A 25568-nucleotide genomic window follows, 5' to 3' on the forward strand; every position below is an offset into this window, starting at 1 on the left:
CTCCCCCGCCCCGCCCCGCTACAGCCCCGCCTTCGCGCGGGGGATGGGCGGGGCTCAGTGGGCGGGGCGGGGGGGAGGAGCGGGGTGCTGAGTCGGTACCCGGCTGAGTGGGCGGGGCGGGCTAGGGAGCAGGTGTGAGTGAGTTTCACTCTCTTGTCCCGCGCGCGGTTCCGTAGCTGCGCTTCTGCGTGCGTCCCCCTCGCCTTAAAGCGAAAGGACCAAGATGGCGGCGGCGTGGGGGGGCTGAGCGGTATCGCTTGGCTCAGCGGCCGGCGGCACCTGCGAGGGCCTGAGCGCGACCCACAGGAGCCTGGGCAGCGTCGAGACCCGGACGCGCCGCTCTCTGCCCCGGGACCGGGCGATGCCGCGTTAACCTCGCAGCGCCGGGACCAGCCCCGCACCCTGCCCCGCAGCCGCGCAGGGGGACAGGCCCTGGGAGGGCAGCCGCGCTGCCGGGGCTTGGGCGCATTGCTCCCCGGGGCACAGCGGTGTGTCTGCGCAGGCTCGTCAGCCCCCCGATGGCCACGTAAACCGGCCCCCCGCGCCTGCGCTGCCCTGCGGGGGCTGCTGCTGAGCTCCGGCGGGAGGCGCGTTTCCTACGCGCTTAGAGCTTCGTGCCCCGCGAAGGCGGGGGGCGGGGAAGATGTTCTCGGCCCTGAAGAAACTAGTGGGCTCGGACCAGGCTCCCGTCCGCGACAAGAACATCCCCGCAGGGCTGCAGTCTATGAACCAGGCTTTGCAGAGGAGGTTTGCCAAGGGAGTCCAGTATAACAGTGAGTAGGAGCTTGAGAGTTTCGGGCTGCAGGAATACAAGGGTGGGGAATAATCTCTCGGGTTGCAAAGGTCCATGCCCTGAGAGCTGGATCGTTCCTGCTGTTGTGTGCAGGGGAATGAAGCTGTAACCCTGCGATACTAGCCCTTTGTTTTGTGCGCTGTTACTGTCACAAACTGCCCCGGGAACAGTTTGTGGCATTAAATAGTTCCACTATGCTGGGGAGATGCAGTGATAGGAAAGGGAGAAGGACTTAGCTGAGAGACAGAAAACTCAAATCTTTAATGCTTGTTTTGAATACTTCCTGTTTTAGGAGCTGGGTGGTTCTGAATGCCTGCATGCCCACACACCTCTACTGATTTCGTTGGCAGTTATAGGAGCATACCGTTTCTCAAGATTAGTCCGTTCAGATGCTAGAAAAATCTCCCGCCCCCTGCCTCCCTGATATTTGGGTGGCCTTTGCTACATTCCAGGAAAATGGTACTTTCTCATTAGGTGTTAATGGATGTTTGTTGTTAAGTGACTGTTGTGGAATTTTGCTGTGGTAAAGGTTAGTGAAAGGTGAAGGTGGCACCATATCTAGTTTTATTAGGTCCATTAGTCTCATATTGGGTATCAGTTTATGCAGGTACATTTCTTTAGAATTTTTTTCAATAGGCATTTTAAGAAATGTTTTCTCGTGGATAATTGCAACATTTCTTATTCCTAGTAAAAAAATATTCCTTGACTCGGAGGGACACTGTAAGTAGGTGAAATACATGAACAAGTAATAATCGTGACACACAGGGCAGTGGTTCCAAAACGTTTTACTTAAGCAATTCAGCAACTGCATTTTATCTCTTTTTGCAACCCACTCAGGGGCCCAAAACCATAAGTCAGCTGTGTCCCCTGCTGCTGTTGCCTTGCCCTGCTGAGGTTGTGACACTGACCACCTACAGCAGTACCCTCTGCCCTGGCACTACAACCCTAATTCCAGTGCAGAGGAGAGGTCCTGCAGGGGCGTTGGAGACCGAGCCTGCTCCACTCTCAGCCCTACAGCAGCAGTCCCCGTCTCATGGGCTGGACCAGGCCTCCCTCCACAGCTGGGCCAAACCTGAGTGGTGCTGCAGTGTTGTGCAGCAGATCACAATACCTGGAGCAGAGAGCCAGGTCCAGACCCGTGGGACAGGGACTGCTGCTGTGGGGGTGAGAGTGGAGCAGGCTCTGTCTCCAATTCCCAGAGTAGGGAGCTGGGCCCAGCCTTGTGGAACAGGAGCCACCACTATGCAGGCTCCCTCTCCAGTCTCCTCCTCTCCACATCAGGCCTGTAGCCCATCTAAACCTTCCCATGACGCAGTGGTGGGTTGAGACACACGTTTGGGAAACGTTGACATCAAGTGATAGCTCTGAAAATAGACACACACCATCACAGTGAGTATTAGCTCATCTGTATGGATCTGTGTAGGTAGTGAAGTCAGAGTGCAGAAGGGCTAAGAGGAGATCAGCAGTGTGGAATAATGTGTCTGATTTGTAAATGTTGGACTTGAATAATTTTCTATGCATGTGTGTGCAGCTAGGGAGATGTGAGGGAGATAGGAACCATAGTTGAGGGGAAGGGAGAGGCTAGCATTGGGAAGGGAGAGGCTAGCATTAGAAATGTAGAAAGTATGGTCAGCAGTGCTTCTGAGGGAGTGTATGTGTGTTTCTTTGTTATACCAGAGGAAGCATTTGGTTCACATCCGTTAGTTACACTAAGAATAGTGTGTAATTCAGAAAGTCTAGCAATTGTGTGGAGCTATATCCATTTTTAAGATTAATACAGCTGAGTCAAAAATGCAAACAGTAAAGCCACTAAGCATAGTCCCTTAATTCCTTAGCAAGTACATCCATTTTAACTTTGTCACATTGCTAAAAGCCTGTTGAAGGGTTTTGTTTGGTGCCTTGACTTGACAGTACTTGTGTTCTGATAGCTTCAGTTCTGTCATAAATATTAAAAACAGTATTCTGTCACTGCCTTGGGGGAAGCTTTCCAATTGCCATAGTAACTCTTCTCTCACTGTTGCTGTTATATAATATTTACAGAAGATGCAGGCCAGCTTGTGAAAGGGTTTTGGAGGTGGTCCACTAAGACACGCATGGTGTATTTACTTTTGAATGCCATGCATGTGTGACCCTTCGAGGTTGGACAGGTCTTGGCATGAGGAGTTATAACTAAGGTGACTTCCAGACATTCTGTGCTTCAGCCTCAGGGGCTGGGGACTCTGGAGCTGGCAGCTAGTGGGGCCCTGGGAGGGTTCCAGTGACAGGGAGCCTCCTGCAGGGTTCCAGTGGCAGGTGACAGACTTCTGAGGGGGCCCTCAGGATTCCGGCAACAGCCTCGCTTGGAGTGGGAGGCAGGGGGATGCCTCGGGTAAGCGGTTGGGGGTGTCCCGTTTTCTCTTTAGGCAATATGGTCCACCTGCAGCTCCCAGCCACCATGGGTGGAGGGGAGCTTCCAGCTGTGGTGGGGAAAGGGGGAACCCCACACCCTGGTGGCGGGGGAAACCATGGAGCTGCAGCAGTAAAAGTCACAGACAGATGACGGCTTCTGTGAATTTTTGTTCATTGCCCATGACCTGTCCGTGACTTTTACTAAAAAATAACCATGATACAGTCTTAGCCTTAGTTATAACATGAGTGGGATATGGGATAGTAAGGGATGTCAGGCAGAAAGGGCGTCACTGTGGGGAAGACAAGGCTGTAGCTCTTACTTTATTTCACCAATGCTGCTTTGTAAATTGAAAAGAAAAAAAATGAAATTCAAAGGGAAAAATGAAAATGCTTTTCATAGCCATTGTATACAAATAAATGTCATGCCTTTAATCCTTTTTTCCCCTACCTTTGCACAAATCCAAATTTAGGGTTCGCTGTCATGGCTGGTACAAAAATGGTCACTCGCTTTTTTGATGGTCCACTCAAAATATGAAACTGAAATCTGTTTCCTTACCACACATTTATTTAGCTCATACAATGACTTGTTGAAGGATTGCTCATAAGAGCTATACCTAGTAGACTGGCAGCCAGGAATTTTTACGTTCTAAATCTGGCTCTGATACTGACTTGTGTGGTTTTGGGTGCCACCTCTTTGTGCCAGTTTCTGTATCTGTGTAGTATATTTAAGAAAAGAAGTGGAAGAAAACCCTCAGGTGAATAGTTTAACTATGTTAAGTGCTGAGTGTTATGCTTATGAATTCTGGACAGCTGACATGAGTTACAGGAAAAAAAAGCATTGAAGCACTTTGTTGAGGGAACCCTATCCACTCCCTGCCAGATAATATAGACCTTTCAAACAGAACAGAAGAGAAGAGGTTGGCGTGTTTGTAGGGTATGATTTCAGAAGAGGGCAAGGCCTAATAGCAGTCTTAGCAGCAGCCACTAGTATTCAATGGAGAATCATATTTCAAAATAACTTTCATACTTGTATCTTAACACGTGTCTTTTCATGTACTCCTCATCCTCACTGTGCCTTGTGGGCATACCACCATACTTGGCTTTTTAGTAGCAGAGAGGAAAATAAGCTATAGGCACTGCCAAACTACAAACTGAAAGTTTACATAAGGTAGTTATAGGCTGGGAGAGGAAGAAATGAATGAATGTGGCTGAAGGCCTTTCTGGGATTATATGTCTGAGGATTCCCTTGAAACTACCCATTCATGGTAACTGATCAGAGCAAAAGATGTGAGGCGATTTGAAAGATCCAGCTGTCATATTCTCTTTCTTGCCTGGAGATGGGAGCCCACTGTGCTACCATCCTCAAACTGTTTGACAGGGCAGGCATGTCACGAAACAGAAAGAGGGCTGTGTGTTCCTTTCAGATGGCTTTGGACGTAATCAGTATAATACTGACAAACACTTGTATAGACACTACCTAAAAATCAACCACTAGTAGGAAGCACTGAGGCCAGTGGTTCTGGGAAATCAAATATTCTACCAGTCTTCTGCTTTTCTCCCCTTGAAAGTAGAAAAATGTTCTTGTGGATATATTGTATCCTTTTATGAAGTTTTAAAACCTGATTTTCTTTATTATTATAGATTATTATTTGTAGTATTTTAGCAACTATAAACACACTTCAGTTTAACATTCTGGAGGAGCAAGGACAGAGTTGGGGGTCAGGAGCTCCTGACGTCTAATTGTAGTTAGCCACAGACTCAATCTGTGGCCTTGGGCCTTTGCCTCTTCCTCAGTTTCTCTATCTGTAATAATGAGTGGAATCTTTCCACCTTTTGTAGAGGATTTTAATGATGTGGACGAAAAGTGTACAATATACTAAATGACTTATTACTTTCTTTCCTCACATTTTTCTGTCCCCCACAAATAACTTCTGATGCTTGTTATGCAAACCTGTGGGCGTTACTTTAATTTAAACCACTATTTACTATCAAATTAAAGCTGCAAGCCTATCGTTATCATAAATGGTAATACCTATGTGTACCTTACTGATGCTCCTCATTTCAAACTTAGGAGTATCTAAAGGGCCGTTGACCAGGGACAGTCAGGTAATCATGAGTGGGCTTGTAGTGAGAGTTGAGTTACCAGTGATGCTGTATGTCTTTTTTTAATGATACCCAGGACCTTATCGGAGTTAGGTACATGCAGCAGTGGTAAGAGTGTTTGGCATATGATAAATGAAGTAAGAGAGCAGTCTTGGCATATTAAATTTAAAAAACCTACTCTGTAATAAGGGTGTGACTGTAATTATAAAACAAACAAAGGCAATGTTAAATTCGCCCTGTTACTTGAGTGGTTATTTTGAGTGTCTTGACACAGGTTGCACAGCATAAGAATGACCATACTGGGTCAAACCAACGGTCCATCTAGCCCAGTATCCTGTCTTCTGACGGTTGCCAAGTCCAGGTACTTTAGATAGAATGAATAGAACAGGGCAGTTTTTCAGTGATCCCTCCCCTACTGTTACAAGCAGTAGGCACCACAAGAGAGACAGGAATTGAGTGGTTACCCTTACCTTAAAGTACCTTTCATTTGCTGGTTAACAAAAAGGTGTCCTTCTCAACTTAGTGGAGGTTTCAAGTGTAGGTTTTTGTGTATTGTTTAAAGTGGTTAAGCAGACCTGACTTCTAAGCCTTTGGACCTAAACTTTTTCTGTTTTAACACACAGCTGAAGAGTTAACCCAAACCCAGCAGCACAGTTCAAGAGAAGCAGAAATTGATACAAATTATAAGCAATTAAACTGACCAGTGTAATTACCTTTTTCAAACAGAGGAGTGCGTGAACAGCATAAATGGTGAAAGATACATCTGACTTCTGAGTCTCTTCCTTCTAATAATCTAAGCTGTAATTTAATAATGGACATAGATTTTTTTTTAAAGGACTCTCCAGGGGAGGCAGTCTGATCCTTTGGGTAGGGCATAGCTCTGAGGCAGCAGACCTGGGCTCCTGTTCCAGCCCTTCTGCTGACTTGCTGCATGCTTTAGGGAAAATAGGCTCTCTTTTTTTTTTTTTTTTTAAGGAAGCAGTCACCTTTCATTATGTATTTCTCCATCTGAAAATGGAGATAATGCTTACCTACCTCTTTAAGGATTCTGTCACATCTATAGGTACAAAACACTATAAGTACTACATTTTATTTTAACCTTATTTTTGGTCTCTTAAAGTTATGTATTATAGAAACATGAATACCACTCAGCAAATAGTCCAAAAAGAGAAGCAATTATCGACAACTATAATTTTAACTAACATTTTTAATTGCTGCTTATATATTGTACATTACTTAAAATATTTACTGTATATACTTGTTCATAAGCCAAATATTTTTGGTAAAAAGGTGACACATCAAAGGGCGGGGGTGGCTTATAAACGGGTCTACACCAAAATTTGATGATTTAAACTCTATGGAATCATTGAATTGAATATCCAATACATTGTTGTTTTGTTTACCTGGAGCGTCTGCAGACATGGAGCCCCTCAGCCCCATGTAGCCGCAGGTCGCTGTACCTGGCCACAGGGAGCTGAGGGGCTCCATGCCTGCAGATGCTCCAGGTAAATAAAACGTCCTGCCAGCAGCTTACCCTGACAGGCCGGAAGCCAATGTTTGCCGACCCATTTATTGATGTCAATACTGCAGCCTTTTAAAGTTGCAAAGTTATTTAGTGGACTAAATTGGCTTAAAATGGACATCATAAGTCTTGAGCCAATATGAAAATATAATGTGCAGAATCGATGGAATCTCTAATAAAATTGGAATAACCTGTTATCCCTATAGACATGCCAATCTACAGGGCTGCTTTGAAATAAACAAAGAACAATAATTTGACAGTGATAAAGCAGGTGACACAATCCTACAAAATCTATAACTACAATAATAATCTATTTTCATACTAGTATTTAAAATGAACAATGGTCAAATCAAAAGAAAAAGGTCTTATCATGCAGCATTCAAACTTAAAGTTGTTGCATATGCAGAAGACAAAAGCTGCCTAGAGATCTAGAAAAAAAAATTGAATCTTTCCAAAGGTTTATTATAAAATATCGAAAGGAATATGCATTTGAACTGTCACAAATAGGAAATATGGATGAAACACCAGTGACATTCGATCTCCTGAGCAACAGAACGGTAACCAGTGTTGGTGAAAAAACAGTTTGAATTAAAACCACTGGCCATGAAAAAATCCATTTTACGGTGGTTTTATCATGTTTGGCAAATAGATCAAAGCTTGCTCCTGTTATTTTTAAAAGAAAAAGCTTGCCTAAAAATGTGAAATTTCCTGCTGGTGTCATCATACGTGCACACGAAACGGGAGGGATGGGTGACAGTGGGACTATTGAATTGCTGGAAAAAGTGTGGAATAAGAGACCAGGAGCACTTATCAAGGAATCTGTTGTGCTCATTTGGGACGTGTTCAGGGCACGCAAGGCAGATGAAAAATGTGGCCAAAAATATGAAAACTACTCTGGCTGTAATACCTGGAGGCTTAACTTCAGGCAGACATCAAGCGGCTGTAGAACTGAACAAACCCTTTAAAGGCAGGCTATGCAAAATGTGGTCTGAGTGGAGGTGCTCAGGCATGGCGAAGGTGACAAAAGGCAGGACTCTTATGAAGCCCAAAATCAGTCTGGTCGCCCAGTGGATCAAGGGTGTCCAGTCAGTCAGAAATGGTAGAAAAATCATTTAGGAAATGCTGTATCAGCAATGCACTCAACGGGTCAGATGATGATGGCATATTTGGTGATACAACAGAGGCTGATGATGAGAAGGAATCTGACTCTAAAGACGACACTGCTGACATCTACGATGACAATGCAGGTGTAGTGACTGAAGCCGAGTTTAATGAACTGTTTGGTGAATCAGAGACTGATTCAGACTTTGAAGGATTTTAAGACTTTTTAAAGTATCATATTGTTCTAAGTTACTTGTTTTAAATATGCATTTACTGATTTTAAATATTGACTGTAATTTTGAAGGTGAGTACATAGTCAGTTATTAAAACAGTCTTTTCTGATCTAATTTGATAAGATGATCAAACTTAGAAAATTTGGCCAATGTCTAAAAGAAGACCCTGATGCTTGAATCATAGAAGACTGGGGTTGGAAGAGACCTCAGGAGGCCATCTAGTCCAACCCCCTGCTCAAAGCAGGACCAATCCAAACTAAATCATCCGAGCCAGGGCTTGTCAAGCTGGGCCATAAAAACCCTTAAGGATGGAGATTCCAACACCTCCCTAGGTAACCCATTCCAGTGCTTCACCACCCTCCTAGTGAAAAAGATTTTCCTACTATCCAACCTAGACCTCCCCCACTGCAGCTTGAGACCTCTGTGCCTTGTTCTGTTATTTGCTACCACTGAGAACAGCCTAGCTCCATCCTCTTTGGAACCCCCCTTCAGGTAGTTGAAGGCTGCTATGAAATCACCCCTCTCTTCTCTTTTGCAGGCTAAATAAGCCAAGTTCCCTCAACCTCTCCTCATAAGTCATGTGCCCCAGCCCACTGATCATTTTCATTGCCCTCTGCTGAACTCTCCAATTTGTCCACAGCCTTTCTGTAGTGGGGGGCCCAAAACTGGACACATCTCTTCAGATGAGACCTCACCAGTGCCGAATATAGGGGAACAATCACTTCCCTCGATCTGCTGGCAGTGCACCTACAAGTGCAGCCCAACATGCCGTTAGCTTTCTTGGCAACAAGGACATACTGACCCATATCCAGTTTCTCATCCACTGTAATCCCCAGTTCCTTTTCTGCAGAACTGCCACTTAGCCAGTCGGTCCCCAGCCTGTAGCAGTGTATGATATTCATCTGTCCTTGGATTTCTTTTTGCTCAATCTTCCAATTTGTCTAGGTCACTCTGGACTCTATCCCTACCCTCCAGTGTATCTTGCTCTTCCCCCAGCTTAGTATCATCTGTGAACTTGCTGAGGGTGCAATCCATCCCATCATCCAGATCATTAATGAAGATGTTGAACAAAACCGGCCCCAGGACTGATCCCTGGGACACTCCGCCTGATACCAGCTGCCAACTAGACATTGAGTTGTTGATCACTACTCGTTGAGCCTGACGATTTAGCCAGTTTTCTATCTACCTTATAGTTCTTTCATCCAACCAGTACTTTTTTAACTTGCTGGCAAGAATACTGTGGGAGACCATATCAAAAGCTTTGCTAAAGTCAAGGTATATCACATCCACCACTTTCCCCATATCCACAGAGCCAGTTGTCTCATCATAGAAGGCAATCAGGTTGGTCAGGCATGACTTGCCATTGGTGAATCTATGTTGACTGTTCCTGATCACCTTCCTCTCCTCCAAGTGCTTCAAAATGGATTCCTTGAGGAACTGCTCCGTGATTTTTCCAGGGACTGAGGTGAGGTTGACTGGACTATAGTTCCCCGGATTCTCCTTCTTCCCCTTTTAAAAGATGGGCACTATGTTTGCCTTTTCCCAGGTCTCCAGGACCACCTCCAGTCACCATGAGTTTTCAAAGATCATGGCCAATGGCTCTGCAATCATATCAACCAACTTCCTCAGCATCCTCGGGTACAGTTCATCCGGCCCCATGGGCTAGTACATGTCCAGCTTTTCTAAATAGTCCTTAACCTGTTCTTTCACCACTGAGGGTTGCTCACAACCTCCCCATGCTGTGCTGCCCAGTGCAGCAGTGGGGAGCTGACCTTATCTGTGAAGACTGAGGCAAAAAAAGCATTGAGTACTTCAGCTTTTTCCACATCTGTCACTAGGTTGCCTCTCCCATTCAGTAAGGGTCCCACACTTTCCTTGACCACGTTCTTGTTGCTAATATACCTATAGAAACCCTTCTTGTTACCCTTCACATCCCATGCTAGCTGCAACTCCAGTTGGGCTTTGGCCTTCCTGATTACACCCTTGCATCTCGAGCTATATTTTTATACTCCTCCCTAGTCATCTGTCCGAGTTTCCACTGTGAGCTTTCTTCTTGTGTTTAAGTTCACTGAAGATTTCTCTGTTAAGCCAAGCTGGTTGCCTGCCTTATTTGCTATTCTTTCTGCACATTCTGAAGGTGAGAGCAAGCTTCTAGAAATAACACAGAATACATTGCTTGTCTTTGAGTTGTTAAGGTCACGTGCTGGATGAAACTGGCGAATCCCATTTATATTAGCTTTTCAGCATGATATTTTGGACACTTCTTATCCTTTGAGTATGTGTTTTGTTTTTTTTTTCTTCACACTGTTAGGTTCCTCGATTGAATGGCTTTTCATATAGAGAGAGAGTGTGTGTGTGTGTGTGTGTAGTCTCTCAATCTGCACTAGAGCAGCCTGGTGTCCTGTGCCATTGATGACCAGTCATTACAAATGCGTTTGATTATGTTAGGATTTTCTTATTTTTGCCTCAGGCACATATACCTTCCACAGTGAGTCCAGGCTGTCACAACTAGTTGCCAGTTTTTCTGTATTACTTTGCTGAGCATCACTGCTGTGCTGTGCTTCCAGTAAGAGTATAATAGAAAATATGGTCCCTGCTGCAAGGCACTTGCACTCTAAGGCCTTGTCTACACTGGCAAGTTTCTGCACGGTGAAGCAGCTTTCTGCGCTGTAACTTCTGAGGCGTACGCACTGCCAAGCCACTTAGTTCACAGAAACTGCGCAATTTTAGCGCTGTAAAAAAACCACCCCAATGAGAAGTGTACAGCTTTCTGTGCCGGGACTACTGCTCTGTGGTGCTAGTGTAGGCACCGTGGCAATTTACAGTGCAGCAGTTGGCCTCCATGAGGTGTCCCACAATGCCCGTTCTCACCTCTCTGGCTGTCGGTCTGAACTCTGCTGCACTGCCTTCAAGTGACCAACCGTCATCCCCACCCCATAAATTCCTTTGGAAATTTGAAAGTCCCCTTCCTCGTTGCTCGGTGGTGTGTGAAGTGGTCTCGGGGCATCTTTCCAGGTGGCCATGCCTGCTCCACGCACCATTGCTCCCTCTTGGAGCAATGCTGAGCTGCTGGACCTCATCAGCATTTGGGGAGAGAAGGCTGTCCAGTCCCAACTGTGCTCCAGCATAGGAATTATGATACTTACGGACAGACTTCACAATGTGTGATGGAAAGGGGCCATGACTGGGACACATTGTAATGTAGGGTCAAAGTGAAGGAACTGTGGAACGCATACCACATGGTATGGGAAGCAAACTGCTGCTCCAGTGCTGCACCCACAAGCTGCTGGTTCAACAAAGAGCTGGACACGATACTCCGCGGCGACCGCACCTCCACTGCAAAGGCCACTGTGGATACTTCGTTGGGTCGTGTGCCAGTCAAGAGTGTATGAAGCCAGGAGGAGGAAATCTTTGAGGATCTGAGGCAGAGGATGACTTGGAGGCCAGAGATGCATGGAGCCAAAAGCTCTTTTCTAACCCAGAGGAGGCTAGCCATGCACAGCTGTCGGAGACTGGTGAAGCGCAAACAGGAGAGGATGCCCCGGTAAGTGGATGTGATTTTTGGGAATCACTGAAGCGAGTTGTTGTGGGGCAGGAGGGTTGTCTCCCACTGCATGCCTAGTCTGAGTGGCAGAACAGGCTGTTGATTTGACTCCCTCACTTCATGGGACTCTCCCTCGGAGGTTTCCAGGAAACTGTCTTGGAGATACTGGGCAATGCGCTGCTGCAGGTTCTTCGGCAGAGCTGCTTTGTTTCTTGCCCCATTAACGGCAAGTGTGCCATCACAGGGCGGACCACTGCTGCACACAGGCGAGCCACATAGGGACCAGGGCAGAAGCTGTAGTCTTGGAGAAGACCCTCCCTTGATTCCCTGCTCACCCTCAGCAGCGAGACATCTTCTATAATCACATCCTCTGGAAAGTGTGGGGACAGGAATGATTATCAGCCTTCCCCCCACCCCCCAGTGCTGGCTCTCCACAAGAGCCACATGCCCAGTGTACAACAGGGTCCAGGAAGAGTGATTTACCCTGCCCTATGGTAAGTCACCATTTTGGTGACTTATGTTTGCTTGCCTGCAGTTAGCCGGTTAGTGACAGGTGTGAGAGTACTGGCTGTGTTTTAAAGCACTGAATTGGTGATGTCTATGTTGCAAACAATACTGCTTCTGTAAAATGTTGCGTTTAAACTTCACAGAGATGACCTTGGGATCCCAACCTCCCTCTTTGTTATTGGTGGCTGAATGGCTGCACAGAATTAGAAAGTGGCCAAGAAGAACTAAGGACTTTCTGCGTGATGTTGTTATGATGCACTCTGTCGCCAAGAAACAGGAATTGAGGGAGTGGCAGTACAGACATGCTTCAGGCGGTACTAGCTCTTCCAACTGAGCAGCTTTGCGCTCGCCCTCCCCTGCAGCCTCTGTCACAAAACTTTCCCATGTGCCCCCCAGACACCGCCAAAACGCTTTTATCAATCTCCGGTCTACAGTCTCTACCCGCAGCATTCCACTCCTCCCTCACAGTTCAGCACTGTGGACTCCCACTACTCACTGCACTCAATGCCCATTCCTCTGCGGTATGGCCCTGCTGAAGTACCTGCTGTATTGTACTCCAAAGGAGAAGGTTGGATATGATCCCTGGACATACATAAATCTCTAGCCATCCAAGGACGTCACCTTCTTGTGGGATCTTCCCTTCCCCCGTCCCCCTCCCTCCTGATATATTTTTTTCCTTTCACTCTTTCCTCGGGTGGTTGGTTGTTTTTTAATAAAAGAATTGTTGGTTTTAAAGCAATCTTTATTCTATAAATTGAAAGCAAAAAGTTGCAGCCGTTGCAGACCTACATACAATTATGGTAAACCCACATATTGCATTGTTTACACCAATCACTGCCTAGCATTACAAGCACTGGTCTTCTGAGCATAGTAACAAATATTAGTGGCTTTCAGCTTCAAATTGCTGCCTCATGGCATTCCTGATCCTTATAGCCCTACGCTACACCCCTATGATAGCCCTGGTCTTTGGCTGTTCAAACTCAGCCTCCAGGCGCTGAGCCTCTGCAGTCCAGCCCTGAGTGAAGCTTTCACCCTTCCTTTCACAAATATTATGGAGCATACCACACATGGCTATACGCATAGGAATATTTTCATCGGCCAGGTCCAGTTTCCCATAGAGGCAGCACTAGCGGGCTTTTAAACAGCCAAAAGCACACTCAGCAGTCATTCTGCACTTGCTCAGCCTGTTGTCGAACTACTCCTTGCTGCTGTCAAGTTGCCCCGTGTATGGCTTTATAAGGCGTGGCGTTAAGGGGTAGGCAGGGTCTCCTAGGATCACAGTGGGCATTTTGATTTCCCCTATGGTGGTCTTCTGGTCCAGGAAGAAAGTCCCGGCTTGCAGCTTCCTGAACAGGTCAGTGTTCCGAAAGATGCGTGCATCATGCACCTTTCTGGACTAGCCTGTATTAATGTCCATGAAACACCCACGGTGATCCACAAGAGCCTGGAGAACCATTGAAAAATACCCCTTGTGATTAATATGCTAGGTGGTCTGGTGCCAGAACTGGAATGTGCGTGCCATCCGCAGTTAGGGAAGCCTATTTGTGCAAAGCCATCCACAATGTCACACATATTGCCCAGAGTCACGGTCTTTCAGAGCAGGATGCGATTAATAGCCCTGCAGACTTTCGTCAGCACAAGTCCAGTGGTCCAATTTCCCACTCCAAACTGGTTAGCAACCGATAGGTAGCAGCCTAGAGTAGCTAGCTTCCACATTGCAATTGCTATGCGCTTCTCCAGTGGCAGGGCAGCTCTCATTCTCATGTCCTTGCGCCACAGGGTTGGAGTGAGCTCATCACACAGTCCCATGAATGTGGCTTTCCCCATCCGAAAAGTACTGCAGCCACTGCTTGTCATCCCAGATATGCATCACAATATGATCCTACCACTCAGTGCTTACTTCCCGAGCCCAAAAGTGGTGTTCCACTGTGGCACTCTAGTGTCATCACTATTATGTGTAGTGAGATCAATGTCTCACTCCTCTTGCCTTTGTAGTTTAAAGAATAACTCCACTGCCACTCGTGACTTGTTGGTCAGAGCGAGCAGCATTCTGGTCAACAGATCAGGAGCCATTCCTGCAGCCTGAAGAGGCTGGGTGCGCAGTACTCCAAACAGTTGAAAGATGGCACCAAATGCAGATTGATGCACAGGGATTGCTGGAATGCCCCATCACGCCCCACGCCTTCCCACAAGTCTTAACAGCAGAAGAGAAAGAGGTGCTCCGTGGGATAGCTGCCCTGAGTGCACTGCTCCAAATACCACTGCAAGTGTGAACATGCTATTGTGCAGGCAGCTGACAGTGCGAACACACAATAGCGGTTTCCTTTCAGCGCGCTCTGAGCGGTACTGTAACTTTTCGTGTGTAGACATGCCCTAAATGAGAGATGAGAGAGGGCTCCACTGCAGAAATAAGATGTGTTGTTTTAATTTAAATTGGTGTTTACAGGGATATAGTTAAACCAGTGCAAATCCCTGTGGGCCCATGCTTGTTTTTAGCTTAAACCTGCTCCTTAACAACTTAAGTTAAATTAAAATAGGCAATGCTTAAACCAAAGATTGTCCACACAGCCATTTGCACCAATGTAATTCTGTCAGTTTAAATTTACATCTTTAATTTAAACTGGCGCAACCTTCTCAAGTAGGCAAGACCTCAGGCAAGGCAATTTGGGTATCCAAGCTGACTAGCCAGTTTCAAAGTGGTGCAGATAGCTTCAGGAGATCATTATTTTCTTGAGGATAAGAAAATTATTTAAGGAAAACTTGAATGCTACAGGAGGGCATTTGGCATGTGGGTCGGAGGAGGGGGATGCAAGCTCAAAGATAGGTGTGGAAGAACTTGTTGAAATGTGAGCAGGGGTTAAGGTTATCCAGGGTGGTGAGGGGGGAAGGCAGCAGGATGGGAACTAAGCAAAAATGAGAGCAGAGGCATAGACTGAGGGAAGTTGTGCAGGGCCCCAAGGGTAAAGATAAGTGGCTTGATCTTGAAGTTGATTCTTCCTGCTGAACTTAACTATGCAGCTGAGTAAGCAAGAATTTGAGTGACTGTTGCTCATATCTTGTAATGAAATACCCTGCATGTGTAACATGAAAGATATAATTACATCAGTATAACACTTTCAAAATATTAACACTTTTCCAAGCATTCCCAAGATTTGTTTTAATCAACTTTATTTTTGTACTTGCTCTTCTCCCCCCAGTGAAAATTGTAATCCGAGGGGACAGGAACACAGGGAAAACCACACTTTGGCACCGACTCCAGGGGAAGAAGTTTGTTGAGGAATATATACCTACTCAGGAGATCCAAGTCACCAGCATCCACTGGAACTATAAAAGTAAGAAGGGAGAGGGAATGAAGGGTGCCTGGGGGAAGGAACAGTCTGTGCCATGGAGGCAGGAATTCCTCTGTAGCCTCAGCTGTCTCTTTCAGCTTTATCCAGTTTAGATTTAAAATGGGTACTCATCACTCTTACTTGATTATTCAAATAATCCTGTATTTTAATCCTTTCACTCAGTAATTGTTACAATGAGGACATCTGTTTAAATGGTTGGTATTTTCTTTGTTGCAGTGAAAACAGATTTTATTAGTGAAATGTGTCCCTGGAGGACTGGATCTGAAGTACAACAGTCCTGTGTTAGTACATTTAATACCAGCAAGTGACATGGAGCAGTTTAGTCTCACTCTGCAATTGGAGAGTAAATCCATAGTGGCCGTGGTGAAAAGTGAATTAGATTTTTAAAGTGCTTGTAGTTCTAATAATCTTAGGTGGAGATATTAATACAAGTACAAGGTATTGAAAAACAGAATTACTGTATTTTGTCAATGATGCTCTAAGACTCTTGCTTGAGTTGCAGAGCTGGAGTGGAAGTCTTCTTCCTGCTATGGCAGCTTAAAGGAACTGGCCCTGAGATTTTTACAGCATGGGCAGAATGCTGCTAATGTAGAAACTGCATAAGACAGCAGCCGATTATTTTAGGAGTCTCTCTTCATAAGATCAATCATAGGAGGCCGGAGGGGGTAGGCTGAGGGAGCAGGGCCATGGTGTATGTCTGTAATGGGGTCAGCACTCGCCTCATGTGTGCCCCCTTTTCTCTGGCCAGTTGTGCCTGCAAACAGTCTTTTCACAGGAGCCCTTTCTCTTGGTTAGGTGTGAGGCTGCTTTGGTTTTACGTCAGGGTGGTGCCTGCCTCTCAAGCACCCCCTAGCTGCTGGTTCTCTCAGCTGGTCTTCGGCAGCTCAGCCCTCTGGCCAAGGCACACATGCTGTCCCCCCTTTAGGGTACATAGTCCAAGTTCTTTCTCTGCCCTTGTATGGGGCTGTAGCTCTAAGGCAGGGGTTGGCAACCTATGGCACGCTGGCGCAGCGTGCCATTAAAAATCCTGCCCGGCCCGCTCTTCTGTGCCCTCAAACCCCCGCCGGCAGGGGCAGGGGGCAGAAGCATAGATGTGCGCTGGGCACACCCTAATGCAAGGCTGGGCAAATGGCCCCACTCTCCCGGCGTGGCAAGCTGTAGGGTCCATGCTCCCAGGCTGGAGCGCCCGGCCGAGCGCAGCAAGCCACCGGCCCCTCCCCCACCTTCCCCCTTCCCCTGGAGCCATGCCGCCACACGCGCAGCGCTCTGGGGGCTGGGGCTCCCCGCTCCCGCAGGACAGCCTGTCTGGCTTTGCTCAGAGCAGAACATGCTGCTAGGAGCCTCATGGTAAGGGGTCTGAGGCTGGGAGGGTTGGATAAGGGGGGGTAGTCAGGGGACAGGAAGCAGGGTGGGTTGGATAGGGGGTGGGATCCTGGGCGAGGGGTCTCTGGAGGGGGCAGTCAGGGAGCAGGGGGGGTTGGATGGGGTATGGGAGTCTCAGGATCTGCAGAGAAGAATCAGGGGCAGGGCCTTGGGGAAGGGGTGAGTGGATGTAATATGGGCATATCCCCCCCACCCCTGACCCCTGACCCCCCCCCCCCCACCCACTCAGCCCTCTGCTTGACTCCTTCACCCCCGCCACGACTCCAGCCCTGACTCTGGCACCCCCACACATACCCAGACCCTCCCTGCCCTGACACCTGCACACACTCCCACATCCTGACTCTTGCACCCCCCATCCCCATCCCCACCCTGAGCACCAAACAGAAGCTTCTGCAAACCCCTCCTCCCCATTCCCACCTGCACCCCTCGCAGCAAATGGGAGCTGCCCAGGTAAGTACCCTACACACAAACCACCTGCCCCAACCCTGAGCCCCCTCCCTCATTCTAGCTCCTGGCCAGACCCTTCATTCACAGCCCTGTGCTCAGTGCACCCCCACCTCAGCTCAGTGCAGAGAGAGGAAGAGAATGGGCCAGAACCAGGGAGAAGGTAGGTACCCACTGTATATGGGCAGGGCCGGGACCCCAGGCTGGCAGCGGGCTGAGCAGGTCTGGCAGCTGGGATCCCGGCTGAGCAGGTCTGGCAGCTGGGATCCCGGCTGAGCAGGTCTGGCGGATGGAACCCCTGAGCAACAGTGGGCTGAGCTGCTCAGCCCACTGCTAGTCTGGGGTTCTGGCTGCCAGACCCTGGCCAGACGGGGTCCTGGCCGCAGGCCTCGCTCAGCCCGCTGCTGGCCTAGGTGAACAGAACTCCAGACCAGCAGTGAGCTGAGCCAGCCGATGGTGAATCGACATTTTAAATTAATTTTAAATGAAGCTTCTTAAACATTTTGAAAACCTTGTTTATTTTACGATGCAACACTAGTTTAGTTATATAATATATAGACTTAGAGAGAGAAACCTTCTAAAAACATTAAAATGTAGTACCGGCACGCAAAACCTTAAATTAAAGTGAATAAATGAAGACTTGGCACAGCACTTCTGAAAGGTTGCTGACCCCTGCTCTAAGGCTTTTTCCCCAAGGCCCTGCCTTCTTCAGCCACCCAGCTGGGGCCCATCTAAGTACCCTCAGCTGGTGTCCTTTTCAGCACCCCTCCCTTGGCTCAATCTGCAACCAGACCAGCAGTGCCCTTCTAGATCAAACTAGCTAGAGACATAAAGGGTAATAAGAAAATATTCTACAAACACTTCTGAAGCAAGAGGAAGACCAAGGACAGGGTAGACCTGTTTCTCAGAGAGAGAGAGAGAGAGAGAGAGAAATAACAGAAAATGTGAAAATGGCAGAGGTGCTTAATGACTTTGGTTTTGGTTTTCACTAAAAAGGTTGGTGGTGATTGGCCATCTAACATAGTGAGTGTTAGTGAAAATGAGGTAGGATCAGAGGCTAAAATAGGAAAAGAAGTAGTTAAAAATTATTTAGACAAGTTAGATGTCTTCAAGTCACCAGGACGTGATGAAATGCATTGTAGAATACTTAAGGAGCTGACTGAGGAGATATCTGAGCCATTAGCGATTATCTTTGAATAATCATGGAAGACTGGAGAGATTCCAAATGACTGGAAAATGGCACCTATAAAAAAGGAAATAAGGACAACTGGGGAATTACAAACCTGTCAGCTTATCTTCTGTACCCAGAAAGATAATGGAGCAAATAATTAAGCAATCAGTTTGCAAACATCTAGAAGATAAGGCGATAAGTAAAGTGAGCATGGATTTGTCAAGAACAAATTGTATCAAACCAACCTGATAGCTTTCTTTGACAGCTTAACAAGCCTTGTGGATGTAGGGGAAGTGATAGACGGGATATATCTTGACTTTATTAAAGCTTTTGATACTGTCTTGAATGACCTCATAAACAAACTAGGGAAATGTAACCTAGATGGAACTAGTGGATACCAGGTGGAAGGGGTTGCAAGTGCTTTGGAGGATGGGATTAAAATTCAAAATGATCTGGACAAATGGTCTGAAGTAAATAGGATGAAATTCAGTAAGGACAAATGCAGTCCATTTAGGAAGGAACAATCAGTTCACATACAAAATGGGCAATGACTGCCTAGGAAGGAGTACTGTGGAAAGGGATCTGGGGGTCATAGTGGACCACAAGCTAAATATGAGTCAGCGGTGTGATGCTGTTGCAAAAGAAGCGAACAACACTGTGGGATGCATTAGCAGGAGTGTTGTAAGACACGAGAAGTAATTCTTCGCTCTACTCCACACTGATTAGGCCTCAACTGGAGTATTGTGTCCAGTTCTGGGCACCATATTTCAGGAAAGATGTGGGACAAATTGGAGAAAGTCCAGAGAAGAGCAACAAAAATGATTAAAGGTCTAGAAAACATGACGTGTGAGGAAGGATTGAAAAAATTGGGTTTAGTCTGGAGAAGAGAAGACCAAGAAGGGACATAACAGTTTTCAAGTACATAAAAGGTTGTTACAAGGAGGAGGGAGAAAAACTGTTGCTCTTAACCTGTGAGGATAGGACAAGAAGCAGGGAGATTGTGGGATCTCCATTGTTGGAGATTTTTAAGAGCAGCTTAGACAAACACCTGTCAGGAATGGTCTAAATAATATAGTTCTGTTATGAGTGCAGGGGACTGGACTAGATGACCTCTCGAGGTCCCTTCCAGTCCTATGATTCTATGATCTCTGTACCCTCGCCTGGTTTGGCCTGGTCCTCGTCTCAGTCCCCTAGGCTCAGCCTATCTGCATTGATCTTTTCATGGTTCTGCTGTTACTCTAGCCAGCCAGGCATCCGGTCTTTGGCAGCCTTCCCTGGGCTCAGTTCTGCCTGCTGAGCTCTCTGCAGTGAGCTGTCCGTGGCCTGCGGCTCATCTAACCAGCCAGACACCTAATCCTCCCTCGTCAAGTTCCATGCAGCAGCTGAACTTCTCTGCTCTGCTGCTTATCTTAAGTAGGGCTCTTCTGGACCCGGATTGGCCCCTCCTCTGCAGCCACTCTAGGATGCCTGGAGGATTTCCCTCTACTCTATTCTGGGGCAGGGTGTTGCAGGGCCACAAAGTCTCCAGCAGGGGACCTCTGGACCTAATGCACCCTGGCACACTGCAACGCCCGCAGTTCTGGGTTGCATTGCGACTTGTATGCAGCTCAGCTTGGGCTGCAATAACTTAGGCAGCCAACTTGTACTGAGAGCTGCTATGCACCCTCCCAATTCTAAGCTATTATGGGAGGTCAGAGGTGGTATAAAGGTATAAAGCCCCTTTAGCTGCACCCTCCCAATTCCAGACTGGGTTTTCTGCTGTGCCTCCCAAAGTTGCACCCCAAAATCACACCCTTGGAGCTAAATAACATATTAAATAATTGGGTCTGCAAAGGCATAAGTAGATTTTTTTCCGGTTACTGAAAAGATTCTGTGGCTGCCTTCTACCGCTTCCTCACTGCCAGTGGCTTTGGCTGATCTACCCTGACTAGAATTTGAAAAGTTTGGTCTTTCCACTGCGCAATGCAGAATTTTCACAGAATTAATGCTCTGTACAGAATTTTATTTTTTCCTGCAAAATTGGAGCTGTAGAGCTGTTGGCTTCTGTTGGGGCCGCTGAACCTGGCAGAGCCTGGCTCCCCAGCTCAGTGTGCCAGCATGAGTAGACTGAGCTTCCCAGTTTTGCCAGCCTCACTTGATCACATTGTGTGGCTGGGCTGGTGAGCTACGCGTGGGGAGAGCCAGGTGCAACAGCTGGGAGCTGCAGGGAGGGGCCACTGCTTTTCGGAAGGGGAGATTGAGGGTAAGGGGGAGGCCTGGTTGGGGGGGTGTGTGTGTGTGTGTGACTTGAGCTGTTCTGGGGATGGCTAAACCTTTAAATTGTGCCTGCTGTCCCGTCCCCCCCCATTATCAGCAGGTTTGCGTCGTCTCTGCCCGACGGGACAGTAAAAAAGCTGTGTGGAGCCGATCCAGTGGCAGGGCTCTGAGGGGAGAGGTCGCTGGAACCTGGGCAGTCTGCTGTTGAGGACTCGGGGGATAGGGGTGGGCTCCTTGCCCTGGACAGCGTGCCCTGACAGGAGTCATGGTACCCTGAGTCCTGTCTGTCTTCATAAAGAGCAGTTCCAGAGCATCAGACCTGTGACTCACACCCATATGCATCTTTACTTTGGGAGCACCATCTTTCTGTTTATTCTGCACCACCTGGCATAAAGCACTTAGTCGGCTGCGCAACTTAAACAGGTCCTGCAGTCTCTGCAGTGCATGAAGGCTCTGCTGTTATTTCCTTGTGTCAGGCACAGACCTGTCACTCAGCTTTCTTCCCTGTCTGGCTTCTTGGAATGTCAGTCTTACTGTGGAGTACAAGAAAAACTTTGAAAATTGTTTGGGGTATGTGCCACACTATTTTACTAGCAGAGCTATAAGAGATCAAAATAAGAAACAGGGAAATTCTTTTTTCCATGGTAGTGGACAAACCTAAGGCAATTAACGTTCAAATGGTGGCTACATCTGTAGAAACAGTATTTTTCCATGTTACAGGTAAATTGTGTGAGTTTTTTTTTTTTTTTCAGCCTTTACTCTAACCAAAAGGGATAATGCATGTACTATTCATAAATACAGCAATGGAAACTGAGATCTTATCTTAAAAAAACCAAAAACCCTAACTTACAGCACCAATTACTTGCTTTGTTCATGCAGTGGCACTGATTAGGCAGTCAAATTACATGCACAAAAATGTTTGAAAACTGTGTTCCGTAAGTACAGGGAAGTCAGGCAGTTTATCCTGTTTCCAAACATTGGATTGCATCTGTACCTGTTGGATCTCAGGTTCCATTTTTTCCAGTATAGAGGCAGCCCTTTTAGCAGGCTGGTTTTGCTGGTAATCCAGTAACCGAAGGCAATTTTTGCTAAGGCCAAAGTTAATGTAATGTGCTGTCATAACAGAATTTGGTGTTTGGAAATGACAACCTTGTGTACTGCGAGGTGAAGAGCTTGCCTCAAGGTGAAATATGTGTGAGGGAGGAGAGTGTCTGGAGTGATGGACACTTGAGAGATTACAGAGCTGACATTCTGTCTTTTGCTGTCAGTTTATTTCACTTTAAAGAAAATAAGAGTTTTGTACTGTTAGAAATAATTAATGCGAAAGAATTTCACTCAGTGCTATAAAAAAACCCTCACCACTTTTAACAAACAAACATAGATGTTTCCTGCTGTGAAAAACTTCCCACTGATGGTAGACTAGACATGGGCATTTTAAGAAGTCAGCCCAGACCTAATTACATTCTTGCTGGCTTACTTCTTCTGTTAGCGGCAAGACTGCAATTTATTTTGCCTGTGCCACACTCATGCTGTTTGAATAAAGATACTGAGGTAGACTGTGTCAGCCATTTCCCAAGACTAATTAAATTTCAGTCAGATATGCTGGGATCCTTTGGTTGCTCAGTATTAAGATTTTAAATGAAGACATGGAATATACAACTTGTCAGCTCTTTGTAATTATTCTGAAATCTCAGCGTGCTGGGAAAGAATTCATTTTATTAGAGGGATGTGGATTTTTTTCTTCTGAGAATGAACCAGCCTGTTTCTCTGATCCACTGGTCTCCTGTCTGTGGAATTTGATGAGCTTTAGGCCCTGTCTACACTGGCAAGTTTCTGCGCAGTAAAGCAGCTTTCTGCGCTGTACCTCCCAAGGTGTACACACTGCTTAGCCACTTAGTGTGCAGAAACTGTGCAGTTGTAGTGCTGTTTTAAAAAAACAAAAAAAACACCACACCCCAACAAGAGGCATACAGCTTTCTACGTCGGGGCTACTGTTCTGTGGTGCCAGAGTAGACACCGTGGTCAATTACAGTGCTGTGATTGGCTTCCAGTAGGTGTCCTACAATGCCTGTTCTTGCCTCTCTGGTCATCGGGTTGAACTCTACTGCCCTGCCCTCAGGTGACCAACTGTCATCTCCAACCCGTAAATTCCTTTGGAATTTTGAAAGTCCCCTTCTTCGTTGCTCGGTGATGCGTGAAGTGGTCTCAGGGCATCTTTCCAGGTCGCCATGCCTGCTCCATGCATCAGGCAGTTCCCCGCTGAGAGCAGTACTGAGCTGCTGGACCTCATCAGCATTTGGGGCGAGGCGGCTTTCCAGTCCCAGCTGCGCTCCAACTATAGGAATTATGATACCTATGGACAGATTTCACGATCCATAACAAAAAGGGGTCATTACCGGGGCACATTGCAGTGCAGGGTTAAAGTGAAGGACCTGCGGAACGCCAACCACAAGACACAAGAGGCAAACTGCTGCTCTGGTGCTGCACCCATGAGCTGCTGGTGTATAAAAAGCTGGACACGATACTCTGCAGCGACCCCACCTCCACTGCGAAGACCACTGTGCATACTTCGGTGGCTCACATGCTAGTCAAAAGTGGATCAAGCCAGGAAGAGGAACTCTTGGACCAGGGTGTGGACGGCTGGGGACCCAGAGGCCGAGGGTGACTCGGAGGCCAGAGATGCATGCAGCCAGGAGCTCTTTTCTACCCCAGAGGAGGCTAGCCATGCACAGCTGTCAGATGTTGGCAAAGTGAAAACAGGAGAGGAGGCCCCTGGTAAGTGGATTTGATTTTGGGAATCGCTGAAGTGAGTTGTTGTGGGTAGGACGGTTGCAGAAAGCAAGCTTGTCTCCCACCGCATGCCTAGTCTGAGACTCTCCCTCAGAATTCTCCAGTGGCAGGGCGGCTCTCATTCTTGTGTCCTTGCACCACAGGGCTGGTGTGAGCTCATCTCACAGTCCCATGAATGTGGCTTTCCTCATTGGAAAGTTTTGTAGCCACTGCTCGTCATCCCAGAGGTGCATCACAGTGTGATCCCACCACTCGGTGCTTGTTTCCCAAGCCCAAAAGTGGCGTTCATGGAATATCAGGGTTGGAAGGGACCTCAGGAGGTCATCTGGTCCAACCCTCTGCTCAAAGCAACACCAATCCCCAACTAAATCATCCCAGCCATGGCTTTGTCAAGCCTGACCTTAAAAACCTCTAAGGAAGGAGATTCCACCACCTCCCTAGGGAACCCATTCCAGTGCTTCACCACCCTCCTAGTGAAAAAGTTTTTCTAACATCCAACCTAAACCTCCCACCACTGCAACCCCTTGAGACCATTACTCCGTGTTCTGTCACCTGCGTATCACTGAGAACAGTCTAGAATCCTCCTCTTTGGAACCCTTTCTAGGTAGTTGAAAGCACATCAACACCCCCCCCCCTTCTTCGCTTCTGCAGACTAACAATCCCAGTTCCCTCAGTCCTCCTCCTCATAAGTCATGTCTCCAGCCCCCTAATCATTTTTGTTGCCCTCCGCTGACTCTTTCCACATCCTTCTTGTAGTGTGGGGCCCAAAACTGGACACAGTACTCCAGATGAGGCCTCACCAATATTGAATAGAGGGGAATGATCAGGTCCTTCTATCTGCTGGCAATGCCCCTACTTATACAGCCCAAAATGCCGTTAACCTTCTTGGCAACAAGGGCACACTGTCGACTCATATCCAGCTTTTCGTCCACTGTAACCCCTAGGTCCTTTTCTGCAGAACTGCTGCCTGGCCACTTGGTCCCTAATCTGTAGCAATGCATGGTGGTATTCCTTCCTAAGTGCAAGACTCTGCACTTGTCCTTGTTGACCTTTCTTTTGGCCCAATCCTCTAATTTGTCTGGGTCCCTCTGTATCCTGTATCTATCACTCCTCCCAGTTTAGTGTCACTCAGATTAGTGTTCCACTGTGGTCAGCGCCTCTGTATGCCACAGGCAATCTTGTGTCATAGCTACTATGCGTGGCGAGATCAATGTCTCATTCCTCTTGCTTTTGTAGTTTAAGGAATAACTCTGCTACCACTTGTGACATGTTGGTCAGAGCGAGCAGCATACTGGTCAGCAGATTGGGATCCATTCCTGCAGCCCGAAGAGGTAGGGAGCACAGTACACAAACCATTGAAAAATGGCACCAAATGTCGACAGAAGCACAGGGATTGTTGAGATGAGAAGTAATTCATCACGGGGCTCTGGCACAGGACCCAGGATGCCCTGCGACCCCTTACGCCTTCCCACAAGTGTTAGCAGCAGAAGAGAAAGAGGTGCTCTGTGCTGCCCTGAGTGCACTGCTCCGAATACTGCTGCAAGTGTGAACATGCTATTGTGCAGGCAGCTGACTTTGCGAACACGCAACGGCTGTTTCCCTTCAGCGCTGTCTGAGCGGCACTGTAACTCTGCCAGTGTAGACTGCCCTTAGCCATGAGTGTGATGGGTTGGATCGCAGAAACCCCCTTGGGAGCTGCCACTGGATGTGCTCAGACTGCTTCTACGCCTGCCTTCCCTGCCAGCTCCGGACTCCAACACCCTGTCTTGCTGAGCCAGACACTTCTGTCTGCTCCAACACAAACCCAGGATCTGAATTACTTTCCCCAAAGCTGCAGGTTTATCTGAAAGCAGCTCGCAGAAGTGTGTTTGTCTCTAACACTCAGATGCCCAACTCCCAATGGAGTCTAAACCCAAATAAATTTGTTTTACCTGGTATAAAGGTTATACAGGATTAACCCATAAATTGTTTGCCCTCTATAAC

General features: G+C 47.2%; 1 protein-coding gene across 6 annotated transcripts in view; it reads left to right on the forward strand.

Annotated features, from left to right (window-relative positions):
* The first annotated feature begins 105 nt into the window (after nucleotides 1-105).
* Nucleotides 106-25568, forward strand: part of RABL6 (RAB, member RAS oncogene family like 6) — a 108556-nt gene continuing 83093 nt past the window's right edge. For 2 of the 6 annotated variants that reach the window (XM_032770798.2, XM_032770796.2), the window contains exons 1-2: nucleotides 161-773; nucleotides 15389-15523. In XM_032770798.2, the coding sequence (XP_032626689.1) occupies nucleotides 644-773; nucleotides 15389-15523 (265 nt within the window). In that variant the 5' untranslated portion in view covers nucleotides 161-643. Of the gene's footprint in view, nucleotides 774-15388; nucleotides 15524-25568 lie in introns of all 6 variants that reach the window. The other 4 variants (XM_075060516.1, XM_032770793.2, XM_075060519.1 and 1 more) reach the window with 3 other exon arrangements.

This window comes from Chelonoidis abingdonii, chromosome 24 (genome assembly GCF_003597395.2).
Source record: "Chelonoidis abingdonii isolate Lonesome George chromosome 24, CheloAbing_2.0, whole genome shotgun sequence".
NCBI classification, from domain to species: domain Eukaryota; kingdom Metazoa; phylum Chordata; order Testudines; family Testudinidae; genus Chelonoidis; species Chelonoidis abingdonii.